The sequence below is a fragment of the Gymnoscopelus microlampas genome (genome assembly GCF_963454915.1).
Source record: "Gymnoscopelus microlampas genome assembly, chromosome: 5".
Classification (NCBI taxonomy): Eukaryota; Metazoa; Chordata; class Actinopteri; order Myctophiformes; family Myctophidae; genus Gymnoscopelus; species Gymnoscopelus microlampas.
The window spans coordinates 56649730-56665974 of record NC_139942.1 but is presented as its reverse complement, the minus strand read 5'-3'; the positions used below and the strand labels follow the sequence as shown (position 1 = coordinate 56665974).

The 16245-nt window shown below is 39.6% G+C and overlaps 1 protein-coding gene across 2 annotated transcripts in view; it reads left to right on the top strand.

Moving 5' to 3' along the window:
• Positions 1-16245, top strand: part of cop1 (COP1 E3 ubiquitin ligase) — a 47292-nt gene that overhangs the window by 15087 nt on the left and 15960 nt on the right. The window contains exons 8-11 of one of the 2 annotated variants that reach the window (XM_084057169.1): positions 842-901; positions 2583-2662; positions 4518-4590; positions 5951-6065. In XM_084057169.1, coding sequence (XP_083913295.1) covers positions 842-901; positions 2583-2662; positions 4518-4590; positions 5951-6065 — 328 coding nt within the window. Of the gene's footprint in view, positions 1-841; positions 902-2582; positions 2663-4517; positions 4591-5947; positions 6066-16245 lie in introns of both variants that reach the window. The other variant, XM_084057168.1, reaches the window with a different exon arrangement.

The following is a 16245-nucleotide window of genomic DNA, read 5'->3' as shown; positions in this document are numbered from 1 at the left end:
CGGCTTCGCCTCGTTCCTGACCGCATCACTGGCGTGCCAATAATGACGGTAAAGCACACCCTCGAGTGTAATATTGCGATTATACAACAGTTACCAACAAAACACATCCAAATGTATTCATATTGTGGGGCAATTCATAATAAAAATGTTTCGCTATTATCTGTTTCCCTGTAAAGAGAAGAGTTTTTGACTGAGACATTAAATAGTCCCTGTAGCAGCGCTCTGAGGCACCGTCTCATCAACACAGCTGAGCTATCAATGCTTGCGCAGTGGAATGAACTCCAGTAGGCTATATGCTCCGTCGTACGACCGTGTCACGTGGCCAAAATAACTGATCTACAAGCTGACAACGCGTCGTGATGGCGACGCGTTGTGAACTTGTAGATCGGCTATTTTCGCTGTGCGATACCTGGCGACGCGTTGTGAACTTGTAGATCTTGTTTTCCTACCGTGGGACAGCGTGACGTCACAGCACAGCTGTGTCATATATGGTCTAATCAGGTGCGGACTGCAGTGCGGAGTGATTTATTAATGTGATTAGGCCCGTGCTATCATGCTGGTTTGAAGCACGGCTAGATAGCTATTTCAACCAATCAGATTGCTTGGTCGGAGTCGGAACTACCTGTTGTATAGCATCACGATAATTTGAACCACTTTAACCTTTTATACGTTGGCTATTCAAAAATAGCAGATCTACAAGCTCATAAATAGCAGGTCTACAAGCTCATAGCTTGTAGACCCCCTTGTAGACCCCCTGTGAGCTTGTAGACCCCCTGTTGAAGACCCCTGGCATACAGGGCTGTTCATTTAAACGTCTGTCTCTTTGTCATTCCATCGTCAGCAACTGGAACAGCTGCAGAAGGAGCTCAACTTTCTGGAAGAGGACATCAAGCGTGTTGAGGTACTACACACTGAGGCACTCATTATGCTAATTGAAGATGTATGAATGAAATCAGGGTTGTCCGATATTGGCTTTTTTACCGATAACCGATATACCGATATTGTCCAACTCTTAATTACCGATACCGATATCAACCGATACCGATATATGCGGGGATTATTGTGATTAGGGTAAGCTCAAATTTTATATCACACACACCATATACAGTAAGAACTCCTGTAACTTATTTATAAAGCAAAAATATATATATATATTTATTTATTTTCAAAAACCGATACCGATATTTTCCCGATATACATTTTTTTGCTAATATCGGCCGATAATATCGGACATCCCTAAATGAAATGATATGAATGCATCGCATTTACATGCATTATTACTTACTGACAATCTGTCTTATTATTTTCTGTTAATCCTTAAAGGGATAGTTTATTTCTTTCCTATGTATTGAATTCATGGATATGTTTTAGTTGTTGTCTCATTCCTAAGACAATAATGTGATGACCAGTGGAACCGGTAGGCAGCGGTTCCGGTAGGAGACACAAAGGAGACTCGTTGTGTCTCCTACCGGAACCGCTGCCGGTCATCACATTATTGTCTTAGGAATGAGACAAAAACTAAAACAATATCCATTAATAAAAGTCTCCATGGAGTGACTAATACATATGAAAAAAGTAATTTTGGGGGCAGAGGTCGCGTTAGTCCGATAATTGCCGATTTTGACCGATTTTTTGACAAAGACCGGAAAAAATTAATCTCTCCGGACATCCTGACCGGTTGACAATGACACGGCAGTTCATTAATTATCACCGCAAATCAGGCACATTTCAAATCCTCTGCTTTGCAAGCTCTCTCTCTCTCTCTTTCAAGTGTTAGGCTGTATTTACGCACCTGCTTGTAATTAATGCATAAATATAGTTATGACCGGTATTTTTTATCAGATGTCCGATACATTTGAATCATTCCGGACATTGGGACCGACAGATTAAAATCCTAGCGCGACCCCTGTATGCGGGTGAACTATCCCTTTAATTTGAATTGAATTTCCAATCTGTGTCCTCAGTGATGTCAGGGCCCACCCATGTTGCACATTGACTGGTATAAAAAGGTCCTTCTTGATCACAGGATGGAGCCTGTTTAGTCATAAAAAGCTGCTTTGCTCCACCGCTGTTATTACTCCAGCTTTTCATTCATGAGTGATGATCACCTGACATTCATTAACCTCAAGAATCTCTTTTAGCACCAAATACAGACCTGTGTGTGTGTGTGTGTGTCTGTGTGTGTGTGTGTGTGTGTGGGGGGGGGGGGGTGGTAGCCTAGGACATACCCACAGACTGGTTGTCATACTTGGGATGCCCCAAAAAGGAGGCAAAGTACTGTGCTGTCTCTGCCTGAGACTATGTTACTTACTGTATACCTATAGAGTACTGAGTACTTTTACTGTTACTTATACCTATAGAGTACTGAGTACTTATACTGTTACGTATACCTATAGAGTACTGAGTGACATGCTTGTGGTATCATGAAGACATTATGCCATGATTTTGTTGAATGAAACCTTACTGGACCTATACTCACTTGTGTGTGTGTGTGTGTGTGTGTGTGTGTGTGTGTGTGTGTGTGTGTGTGTGTGTGTGTGTGTGTGTGTGTGTGTGTGTGTGTGTGTGTGTGTGTTCCCCAGGAGATGAGTGGGCTGTACTCCCCACTGATGGAGGCGGAGTGTACAGTGCCCAATGTGGAGGCTCCCTCACCTGCACCCAGGTACACTTATGTATTATTATTATTATTAATGTGGAAGCTCCCTCTCACCTGCACCCAGGTACACTTAGTTCTTTAGTTAGGTTCTCTCCAGGACGATGGACACACAGAGTGTCACAAAAGACAGAGGAGTGTCTCTGCTTCCATCGGGGGGAAAAAACGTGTCACTGCGACCCTCCGTTCTTTAGTTATTGGCTGTTGAACATATAGCTTGTTTTCGCAAAAACAAAAACGCAGGAAAAAAACAAAAAAGCAGAGAAACATGTATTTTCCTAAATCCTTTAGCACAGGGGTCTTCAACGTTTTCAGGCCAAGGACCCCCTAGCTGAGAGAGAGATGAAGCAGGGACCCCCTACTCTATATTGTATAAAATTGTGTTTCAGATTAAAGTTTTTCTTTTACTTAGTCTGCTCTTTTTTTCCCCTCTACACCTATAGCCTCTTTGCCAAAAATAGCCGATCTACAAGTTGAGAGCTTGTAGATCTGCTATTTTCGGCTAATGTTCCCCTCAGAAAAGGATTTCTAGGGTTCAAGTGATTAATGTAAAAAAAACGAAATCCTATCACACAAAGATTTGGCGGACCCCCTACAGTAGCTCTGAGGACCCCCTAGGGGTCCCGGACCCCCTATTGAAGACCCCTGCTTTAGCATTATTTCAGACGGGGCTGGGTGTGTTGTGATCACGTTATTTCCGCAAGTATTCTTCTCCGGAAGTCATAGGATCTCTCATACTGTATGTTGGCGAAGAACCGCCACGGCCAAATACATATCAATTTGGAGGTCCTTGGCACAATAACGTTTGAGAACCACTGACCTAGTTCTGACTAGTTGATTTTGACAGATTTTTTTTATTCAGTTTTAGTCATAGTCTTTTGAATAACATTCTATTTAGTTTTAGTCATATTTTAGTCATCTGAAATGATTTAGTTTTTGTCTAGTTTTAGTCGACTAAATATCATAAGATTATTGTCGACTAAAATTGTATGTTGGTGGTGCCTTGATCATGGCGTCGTAATGGCTGATTTTACACTTGGCTGCATGCTGAAAACAGCAGATCTACAAGCTCACAACGCGTCGCGCTGCGACGTGTTGTGAGCTTGTAGATCTGTTATTTTCAGAGCTCAACACCCGAGCGCAACCAAACATAAAATGACTTGTCTTTTAGTTCTACTGGATCTCTTCTCCACTAGATCCCTCACTAACATTTTAGTCTAGTTTGTATTCGTTGATGAAATAATCAATATATATATATATATATATAATATATATATATATATATATATATATATATATATATATATATATATATATATATATATATATATATATATATATATATATATATATATATAATATATATATATATATATATATATATATATATATATATATATATATATATATATATATATATATATATATATATATATATATTATTCATAGTTTTAGTCATCATAGCTTAGTTTTGATTTAGTTTTGATTTAGTTTTGGTCAGTGAAAAAGGTGGTCGACCAACATTTTTCGTCAAAGTTTTAGTCGCCGAAATCAACACCGGTTCTAAGTTCTAAGTCTAGTTGTGTTCACAAAAACACTGAAAACACCAGCATACGTTAAATTACGTCAATGCGGTGTGTGTGTGTGCGTCAAAATAAAGTATTCTATGTATTTATCTGTCTAGTGCTTACAGTATGTTGTGTTTTGTGGTGTTTCTCTGAGGAGCAGCAGCAGTAGTATTCTGGATGTGACAGACTACAGTATGTTGTGTTTTGTGGTGTTTCTCTGATGAGCAGCAGCAGTAGTATTCTGGATGTGACAGACTACATTATGTTGTGTTTTGTGATGTTTCTCTGATGAACAGCAGCAGTAGTATTCTGGATGTGACAGACTACAGCCAGCCTCCAGGCTTTGGAGGGACGTCCCAGGTCAGTCAGGTAAGGAATGCACCCTCTCTTTATTTCTCTATTCATACACGTATATCTATAGGGCTGTCACCATTACACATTTAAGTTGACCATTAATTATCACTCAGATAATTGTGATTTAATTAACAATTTAATTGTGTTTCTGTCGTTGAAAATTAATGGAACATTATGAATGAAAATTACATTTCTGTTTGGCTTTTAGCTTTCAGAAACAAAGGTTGCACAGGGCAGATATGATAAATAACACATATTTAATGACTTTATCCTTAAAAATAAACATTAATAGTGGAAATAGCCGATCTATAAGCTCAAAACGCGTCGCATCACAACGCGTTTTGAGCTTATAGATCTGCTATTTCCACTATTTTTGACATTTTTTGAAAATATGTCATTTTTTAACATGGAATTGATTATGACGATTATATGAAATAATTGTGATTAGACGATGATGTAATACTTGTGACAGGCCTATATATCTATCATATCCGTTGCTGTAGGGCAGAAACCTTCTATCTCCATATTCTAAGTGTTTGTGTTTTTTGGGGGTAAATTAACGCCCTATATACAACAGCGTCACACAGTCGAGCTTGTAGATCTGCTAGTTTTAAATTGTAATCCTGTAGAGTAACAGTTTTGGACAGAGACCATAATGGTCTCATATAGAAATGCATGAATTAGATCCAGTTTGTGTCCATATCCTCTTTTATACTCACATGTTTTTATTTGAACCCATTCAATCCGGGAATACATCATCTACAGCAGTGGTTTTCAACCAGTGGTCCGGGGACCACCAGTGGTCCTTGAGGGAGTTCCAGGGGGTCCCCAGCTAAATGATAGATGGGAACCAAATGGACCCTTATGGGTCTGTAACTCTGAGAGTGTACAAATGGAATCAAATGGACCCTAACGGGTCCATTTGGTTCCATTTGTACACTCTCAGAGTTAAATTAACATTGATTTTATAATATAAATTGGGGTCCAAGTGATAGAAATGCCATTAAATGGGGGTCTGTAGCCCTAATGCATGTTAAACTGGGGGTCCTTGAAATTGAAATGGTTGAGAATCACTGCTAGAGCCGTAAAAATCGTCTCTTATTGGGGGTCCCTGGCATAACTTTTCAAATGGGGGTCCCTGGGCTAATGTGTGTCAATTTGGGGGTCCTTGACGCAAAAAAGGTTGAAAACCACTGATCTACAGTATGTCATTCTAGATGTCTTTGGCTATTCAAAAATAGCAGATCTAATGAGCTTGTAGATCTGCTATTTTTTTGAAGAGCCAAAGAAATCTTAAAATGACACAGATGCGTTCCCGGTCTTAATGAATGCGTAGCGTTAACGTCTTCATGTACCTTCATGTGTTCACCAGCAGGGGAAAAGACAGACGTGGTACAACAGCACGCTGGCGTCTCGGAGGAAGAGGCTGACGGCCCACTTTGAGGACCTGGAGCAGTGCTACTTCTCCAACAGAATGTCTCGCATCACGGGTACGGAAAACAATCACACAGGGCAGATATACAAACATACAGTCTTACCATTCATTTACAATGGAAGCCAGCCACACCAAGAGGCAAAGCAACATCCCACGTTTGTAATAACAATAATAATAATAATAATAATAAACTTTATTTATATAGCACCTTTCATGACATAAATGCAGCTCAAAGTGCTTTACAGCAGTGCTTCTCAAACTTGTTCATGCCAGGGACCCCCAAATTGATATATATTTGCCCGCAGACCCCCATCTGAAAATATGTTGTGCCAGGGACCCCCAGAAGCAAAGATTTGTAGTAAAATGTTCGCTTTAAAAGAAGATTTTTCAAAAATAGCAGATCTACAAGCTCATAGCGCGGCACTCGGTGCCGCGCTATGAGCTTGTATATCTACTATTTTTGAATGGCCAAAGTGTAAAAGGTTTAAATTATTGTGACGCTATATTCACACATTTTGCTGGGGACCCCCTGGAACCCCCTCAAGTACCCCTGGGGGTCCCCGGACCCCACTTTGAGAACTAATGCTTTACAGAGCAAGCAAAACACAAAACAAAAAAAAACAAAAAAAAATGTATAAAATACACAATAAAACAGTGGCAAAAAAATATGGCATAAAAATAATGGCTAAAACAATACATAACAGGCAGTGAGCAGTGAAACAGTACAGACATGAATAATAACACAGAGATTTAGAAGAGAAAACATCAACTTAAAGCAAGAGTGAAGAAATATGTGCTTTAAAACTGTCCACAGAGGGTGCCTGTCTTATGTGTAATGGGAGTTTATTCCAAGCCGTCGGCCCGTAGAAGCAGAATGCTGCTTCGCCGTGTTTTTTATATGACATATCAGGCACTTTCGAGTAGGCCTGCACTAGACGACCTGAGGGGGCGGTTTGGAACCTATCTAGGGAGGAGGTCATAGAGGGAGGAGGGGGGCCAGACCATTGAGATTTTTATAAACTAGTAAAATAATTTGAAAAATCAATCCTAAAAACAACCGGGAGCCAATGTAGTGATGCTGGAGTAATATGTTCTCTCATCTTAGTTTTAGTTAAAACTCTGGCTGCCGCATTTTGAACTAGTTGTAGATCTGCTACTGTTGATGTATTTCCTGGATACTTGTAGAAATGTGTAGACCAGACAATGCTTTTCTGGGAGTTAACTTAACCTTGAGTTTATTGCCAAACAATTGAACACAGTATACAGGTTGGTTAGTAGTTTGCAGCGTGTTGGGGCATCGGGTGCGTTGGAGCAATATCTCTCTCACACAGAGACCTTCTGTGTCTCCCTATATACAGACAGATGGGCACTTATTTCACAATATCGGAAGACACCCCAGATGACAGCTGTCGTAATATCTCACTATTAATATCACACCCCCTGACCAGTCCACCTATCATGCGATCGTCTTGACCTTACAAGGGCCAACATTAAGGAGCCTAGGTCAGGTGCTGGTTGGCAGCCTTCAGATGTGGTCACACTAAGGGACCATAATAGCCCTGAATCAGGAGTGCGAAGTCACTGTGTTCTCCTCAGGTTCAACTTCTGGCTATCCTTTCAGGCCTCAGCCTTTAACTCTCTGTTAACCACAGGGCTGTCTTATAATACACAGCTTTATAAGTAAATTATGCATAGATACTAACAAAAGACATTGACATACCCTCCTAATCCCGGTTACCACCGGGATTCTTACGCATCTATGGCATAAGCGGCTCATGAGAAGAATCCTTCTCATGGGCACCTTGCACCACGATAAACATGGTTTAGCATTGAAAACGTTTCACTATTTTAATAACTGCTGTTCTTACTGTACTCCTTGTTTAGATGAAAACCTGTGACCTCATCAGCCAAAAGAGGCTGATGTGTTTTACCTGTTGAATACCTTTTCTTAACCGTCTTACTCAATAAATGTTAAGTTTTTTACTGAATAAATTCCTTAACCTATTTTGAGCCTTACGTCATCTTAGTCTGTATTCCAATATTTTACATAGAACAATAACATTTTTATTTCACACTTGTATATGATACAATCCTTACATTACACTCCATGCGTTTACTGCAATGCCGTTTCAATTTTTTCTAGGCATAAATTATTACATTATGTTTAGCAATTACTCATTTCCTCCCGTAATATAATACAATACCCCTAAGGGTCAATCACTTCAAATAATGAAATCATAAAATCATAAACATAGCAAAAACTCTCAGTGTGACAATGATTTGCCAACACCCTCCTATGTCCCTTTCAGATCCATGTCCGTGAATCTGAGATATTGGCATTTATCATTGTCAGGTTCACCTTGAGTATTTTTCAGCGTCACTTTCCCTCCGGAGAGAGTCCCAGACGGGGCTCAAATCCGGACGCGGGTTCATAAGGTTGAACCATTTGTCCAGAAATAGGTTGAGCAGTTAAAGCTCTTACCTGTGATCTGACTCTGGACCTTACCGACGCACACCTTAGAGGTATGCAACAGGAACAAATCACGACAAAGTCAATTAGTTTGTTCGTGCTGCATGTTTAGCTCACCGTTTGTCGCGTGGGGTGATCGCTGAGAAATCAATTTTGGGGGGCGGTCAGTCGTGACAATTTGGGTTTGACTGTCCCGCCGTATCCTTTTCCATCAATTCCAGTGTTATAATCTTCATGAATCTGTGATGAAGACAACACATCCAAAACATCCTGGATTACATTTTTCCTTAACTAATATGTCATTTTCTTTATTTAAAATGTTTTGCCTATCTTTCCTTTCACCTCCCTCCTTGGCTAAAATACCTTTTCGCCACATGTGTCCCATTTTGCTGTTAGTATGACAGATAAATTAATCACATTCTTGGAAGGTCGATGGTCTGAAACACGCTTTTTCTTGCGCTGAAGAACGCTTTACTTCGCAAAATTACTCCCCTCGTTATCTCCGATTTGATGATTCTGTGATTGAAGTTCCATAGTTCTGTTGACAACGATTGTCCCGACTGTTGTTACCACATCTCTTCCTGTGGAATCTTCTTTGTCCTCCACTCAGCCTCTCTGAGGAGACAGTGAGATGATCCGTGTCATCCACCCACTGACCTTGGGGAGACAGTTCTTGTCTTTAAGTCTCCACTACCAGGCCATCCTGGTCCTGGTAGGAGCCTGTGTGCGTGACAGAATTTCTGTCCACGTGATGTCCTTTGTTACTTGCACCTGGTGCTCCCATCTTGGGTTGCTTATGATGTCTGTGTCACCAATGACCGTAGGCCTTTCTGTAGCCCCATGTCCGGTCTTGTGATTCAAACCCTCTTTACAGCGGACACGTCCACACCAACTTGTTGGATCTGTCCTCTCAGGTACTGGCTTTGATGTCATCATGTACCTTTGGAAACGGTTAGCCATACTCTACCTACCTATCTCACGTCATATAGGCTAATTTTTCTTCTAGGTTTTAATCCTGTATAACATTTTACTTTAGTTCTGGTGTAACTTTATCCACCTTTATTTTGTGCTAGAACGCATGTGTATTTGACTGAAAACAAAAGAAAAAAAACAACAAAAACATTATTTACGTTACCAGCTAATGTCCCATATATATATTGATTATTATTTTTTTATCTAGGTTTTCTCTTGCTTTCTTAGTTTGCTCTCCCATCCTCCCCTTAATCCAACCCATTGCCCCTCTGGCTCGTGTGCCATTTCCCAGATGTTTACCTAATGTTATCATATTATTTATCACTCTGGCCCCCTATCAATGCACACACAATTTCGCAATTATTCCAAATATCTTTATCAATACTTGGCACCCTCCTAGTGTCAATTGGGTACCCTCCTGGTCAATGTTTTTTTTTTTCACAAAAAAAACACATCATTTTCCTTTACCATATGGTGTTTTCAAAATGCCAGTTTTCCGTCAACTGCCCAAACCATGACAGTGGGTTGTATTGCCTGAGAATCCCCCTGTCTATATAGGCCGGCTTTGAGCAAGTGTAATGGATACCTTGTGGCTGTGCAGGTATGTCTGGCCAGAGGCGGGAGTCTGGGCATGATCACGTGGGACACTATAGTCCTCATGATCCAGGGAACCCTGCATTGTGCATTCCCCTCCTCTTCCCCCTCCCTCTTATCATTTGGGCCTTTCTTCCTTCCCACCCGTGCAACCACTCTGTCCTTGAGTGACGGACTTGCTATGTTGGCAGCCCCCCTTTTGACGGAACTTGGCTAAAAACGAACCTTCTCCGTCGGATGCCTATAACAGCACATGATTTGCTGATGTGCCTCCCAGGTCATTGTGTTTGTCCTTGACCGCTGGGTAGTAGACAGCTTTACATTTCTTCAGGCAATCTGATTTTCATAGTTTGAAAACCTATAGGCAGCAGGTGGAAAACTGGCGCTTGACTCACAACCTTTCCAAATTTATTAAATATCATAATATATATTCCTTAAATATTACGCTATTCTGTGTGCATTGAATGCTTCCAATATAGGGTGTAAATATTTATCCTACTTTTGTGGAAGCCTTCGGAAGCCTTGACATTCTGGGGCTGTTTGAGGATTCGTGGCACATTAGAGGTATGGACACCATCTAGAAACAAAAACAACAAAAGGGGAGAGAGACAGAGAGATCCATTATCCTATTTTTATCAATATACCTTCTGTATTTGATTTGTTTAATTGGATATTACTTATTCCTGGTGAATATTGTGTTTCCTGTCTGTCTGTTGGTTTTACAGCTCCTCTCCCATATGATGATTTTCCTAAACAAATCAGAAACATTGTTAGTCTCTATTCTTATTTAACTATTTCTCAAAATGTTGTATTGGACACCAATAATTTTTCACTTAGTCTTCTTTGTACCGTCCCTCTGACCCAGATTTTCTAGAGGACAGAGAGAGAGTTACTAGCATTATGTTATACCATTTTTAATTAATATTAACAGTTTTCAGTCAAATTCATCAATGCATTTTACAATTCTGTCGTCTCTTCATGCTTGTATATATATATATATATATCTCTTTGGTATCTTATGTCTTTTGGCTGTGCTCCCGGAAATACCATAGAGCTGTTAATGTTTCTGGGCTTGCTTATCACTTAGCCTTGTTATGTGGCAAAGTTCCCGGAAATACCTTACTATGAACACCTCTTAAAACATAAATCAAAAAACAAACAAACAAATATCTCTAACTTACACTAGCAGCATGACATTTTATGTCCGTCAACCATGGGCATTCAGATGAATGCATCCCCCTTATTGAGCCCTGATTTAAGTTCTGCAGCTAACATGCATGAGTATTTATCAAAATGTTTTATCTTAATATCCCTCCTTTATAACTAATTAAGTTATAACTGATATTTTTAGTCTGATTTAGTTATCCTATTGCCTATATATCTATCAGGGACTAACGCCGATGCATGCATTTCTTGTATTATTTTACCTTTTAGTCATTATACCTTTTACCTAAACAGTGTTAATGTGCTGTGTGGTGGCCTCTGTATTAATACCCCCTACTGGGATTTAAACAGTATTTTTGATCATTGATCTATTGATCCTACTGTTTATGTCTCACAGATTGACTCTATGAAATGACACGCTAAATGCATATTGCTTTCTGTCATGATTCCTGTGAGTACTGAGTGAACTTCCTTTGTGGCTATAGATGTTGTAACTACTTCTATCTTGAAACAATCAGCGCCTGGCTCCCGTTTGACTACTGTTGGTGGTGTTACACTTATGATTTCAACCTCACTATCTTTACTGTCGTCATTTTTACTTTGGTTAATACACTGTTTGTACTTTATTTTTTCCATATCGGCTTTAAGCTGTTTAGCCTTTGTAATTTTGCAATACTCTATGGGAGGCTTTTTGGTGCGCGGTCTTCTGAAACCGCGTTGTACCTGTCCTATTTCACCGCAATTCCAGCAGCGTATGTTAACCTTAACTTTGGTATGTGACATTGCCGACACACATTACATTTTTACCAGAGACACTTGGGGTAATTTACTGTTTAGAAGACGCTGTTTTCTTTCTTTGATCTTCAAGGGTCTTTATAATCTGGGGAGATTTACACAAATGTATACATTTCAACAGTTAATTATTGCTTCTAATCTTTTATTTCTTTCACGCAGTTGGCTATCATGTCGTCGCATGTATTGAACAGTTGATGTGTTGTCATAATTCCCTTGAACATCACTGCTGTTTTTTCCGGCCCGTCTATGGTTGTCACGAGCACTACCCCCCTTTCCTGTTTCCAAAAATCAGCTGTTGACTGACATGATATGATATTAACATCACTAAGTTTGTCCGCATACTGTTCTTCAACGTTTTCATTTTGCAGACTGTCCTGAAGTTCAGACCCCTCTGGTATTTGACATTTACAGCTGGTGGTGTAATCAACCGTATTGGACTCATCGTTAATGATGGGCTTGGGCACATTTGCTTTCAGAAATCTTTCTACACAGCAATAATCTTGTAATAGAACGTCTTCATCCTTTCCCCATAATGCAGGCTTATAGCTGTCACTTACAATTTGATCCCACATGGCTGTTGATTTCTGTACATGTTTTGTTTTTCTACGACATTTGCCTGTCCTACCCCTGTGGTGAGGCATACTTTAAACGGGGTTAAAAGGAAATCTTAGAGCATTGATCTGACGATCCCAATGTATGAAAATTTGTATTGCCGTCGAATGGGTCCACGTAATATTATCTGACTTTGTTATCACTTCGCTTGTGGGCAGTTGAGTGAGATATCGGTAATGGCTTTGTATGTGAAAATTGATCTGATCCAGTTTGTTTTTAACCTTTGGTGACAATGCGTTACTGTAATTAATTACTGGGATATATATTACCGCATTTATATAGACGTTTCTCGCCTGACGGTGAGCAGCGTCTATATGTGCCCAAATGAGTGTGGCTGATTCTTTACGATCATGAATTCCTACTGATAGCACAACTGTTTCTGCGTAAGGATCTATTCTAGTGTTTTTTAACAGTTCTACAAGTTTTTGGAACGTAATTCCAATAAACGGTTGGATTTGAACGTTTCCAAAATCTTTTGGGGTCGTTATATTTAGAACATTCTCATCTCCTATTATAATATTTGGCTTAGTCCGATGAATTTCCCAATTAGCCTCCCTACAGCTGTAGCAGTACTTTGTATCTGGTTGTGACGTATCAATTTTTTGAGGAAAAAATCTAGACTCCCATTGAGCCGGTTGTGACGTAACACTTTTTTGAGGGAAACCTTTAGATTCCCATCTAGCTTTGGTGTCCTGTACTGGTGTGATTATTTTCCTACAATTTTTTAATGTATGGCCAATTTTTAGACACTTCCAACAGCGTACCCCTGACAGACTTTTTTGTGGATATTTTTTTTTACAAGAATCAACTGCATACATTTGAAGTTATCTTAACGCTTTATGTGTGTGTAACTTAGCTGTTGTCGCGATGTGGGGTGGTATTTCTGCCTCTATTTCAGATGTCAGCTACCCCCAACCCTGTAGGTAAAAATACAAAAATACACATTTTTCAATTTTATTTATCTTAATGTCTCTTGTTATTTTGCTGTCTGTTTATACTCACAACCTTTAATGTGCCCTTTTGTGGTGGAGTTGTGTTTTTTACAAAAAGTGGTCAGCCCCTTTTTCCTGCATTATTGGCAATAATGTTAGAACATTAGATTATACCTTTTTTATTCTATGGGCAGGAAATATTTATAATATTTATGTATTTCTTTTTACTTAGGGATGTCACATATATACTTAGGAATGTCACATGCATGTAAGTTTGGTCGTTAAACATTTTTAAAGCTTAAACATTACACTCTTGCAATATCTACACTTTTTTGTCACCCTTAGCTTGGTCCAGAATATACATTTATTATTAATTTATATCCTTGTTTCTTAAATTCAGGACAATTGCTCAGTTTATTTTTTATCTCTTATGAATTATTCCCTGATTTATTTATTTATTCATTTATTTTTTAAACAATCGGTTACCAGTTTTTTATATGCTGCTTGAAGAGTACATCGTTATCTGTAATTTGCATATTTTAATTTTATCTATACGCAGTTGTAACATGTAACACTTTGCATTTATATTGGATCAGTGACCATATTGGCCCTATTAGGTGTGCAGTTCCTAACTTTGTCCATCATATGGTGACATGGTATAACTTATAAACATGGAATGTCAGACTTGGAGAAGGCAACTTGGTGTCTGCAAATAGCAGCTTGCTCCTTAGCAGTACATGCTAATAAGACTTGTGTTTTTTGCTCTAAATGTCCCAAAGATGGCTGTAATGCCTTATTTATGAAATTACAGAGCATCTATGTGTCAGATTTACTTTTAACACTTTTAGAAAAATACATTTTTTACCAGATTTTGAGTGGGTATTTACCCCAAATGGGTTTTTATACTAAGTACCCTGGTACTATATTTTTTGAGAAATTTGGCGCGGTGCCAAGTTATTGATTTTTGATCAACCAATTGATTTTTTACATCAATTTGTTAATTTTATCAACTTTTTCTTTGCACGGTGCCAAATTGCTGAGTGTGTAAATGGTCTGTTTATGTGTGATGCTTTGTGCGAAACTTAATTAGGGATGCCTTCCCAGTGCTGGTTAAAGCTGTTAGTAGTCATTTAAGCAGTGACGTCACTTTGTAGCTTCCTGTACAACATGTGTTACAATTGTCATGCATGCACTGAGTTGGGAGCATCCTGCTCAATGAAAGTGGACATCATTATAGCACTTGTGTTATTGTTAACCATAACATTACTTTTAAACATCGAGCAAGTCTTGTCGAATCTTACAATTTGCAGATTTGCAGATGGCCTTACAATATTTAAATGTACGGTCTGGGATCCCTTAGATATGCTATCTACCCTTGCAAATGTACATTTACCTTCTAAAGGTATTTAGGTTTGTAAAACCTTCTACTTAAGAGTGTACAGCAACCTTCCTATTCTATTGTTGAAGGATTTATCGCTCAAATTACCACTCTGTATTTCTCCTCAACAGAGAGACTTGCAGAGAGACTTGCTGTCTTGTGCTCCCAGCGTCAGTACAATTTATCCCTTTTACTCCCAGCTTGCAGCTGCTAGAAATACTTTCTCCCTTACAGTAATTTTAACGACGTGCAGAACGGACGGCTGGCAGAGCTACAACCCCCCCCACCCTCCCACATCCACCAGGGCCCCTTTTCTCTGTCCTACTCTCATAATTTTTAATGTTAAAAAAAAATATACATTTTCTTATATATATAAAAAAAATATTCTGACCTGTTCAACTTGTTTTCGGATCCTATGCCTTGGCAGGCGTGATTGGAGGAGAGCGTTGCAGCCGTCAAGCCTCCGCTCAGTCGTTATCCTGTTCGGGGACGCCAATTGTTGATGTATTTCCTGGATACTTGTAGAAATGTGTAGACCAGACAATGCTTTTCTGGGAGTTAACTTAACCTTGAGTTTATTGCCAAACAATTGAACACAGTATACAGGTTGGTTAGTAGTTTGCAGCGTGTTGGGGCATCGGGTGCGTTGGAGCAATATCTCTCTCACACAGAGACCTTCTGTGTCTCCCTATATACAGACAGATGGGCACTTATTTCACAATATCGGAAGACACCCCAGATGACAGCTGTCGTAATATCTCACTATTAATATCACACCCCCTGACCAGTCCACCTATCATGCGATCGTCTTGACCTTACAAGGGCCAACATTAAGGAGCCTAGGTCAGGTGCTGGTTGGCAGCCTTCAGATGTGGTCACACTAAGGGACCATAATAGCCCTGAATCAGGAGTGCGAAGTCACTGTGTTCTCCTCAGGTTCAACTTCTGGCTATCCTTTCAGGCCTCAGCCTTTAACTCTCTGTTAACCACAGGGCTGTCTTATAATACACAGCTTTATAAGTAAATTATGCATAGATACTAACAAAAGACATTGACACTACAAAAGATATAAAGATACACATTGAAGTTGGTTTTCAACTTCCAGATACAAAGATATAAAACTAGGACTGTAGCTCTGATGACGCAGAGAAGGCGAGGTTGAGCGACACGGATACAAAGCGACGGAGCGACAGACATGCCGTGTGTCTTTGTATCTGTCTGTGTGAACGCAGCAACGCACTCGGTGATCACTGTGGGGGGGCTTTCGCTCACGATTCCCCGTTTTGTGGCGGCCTGAAAAGGTTGAGAACCACTGCTC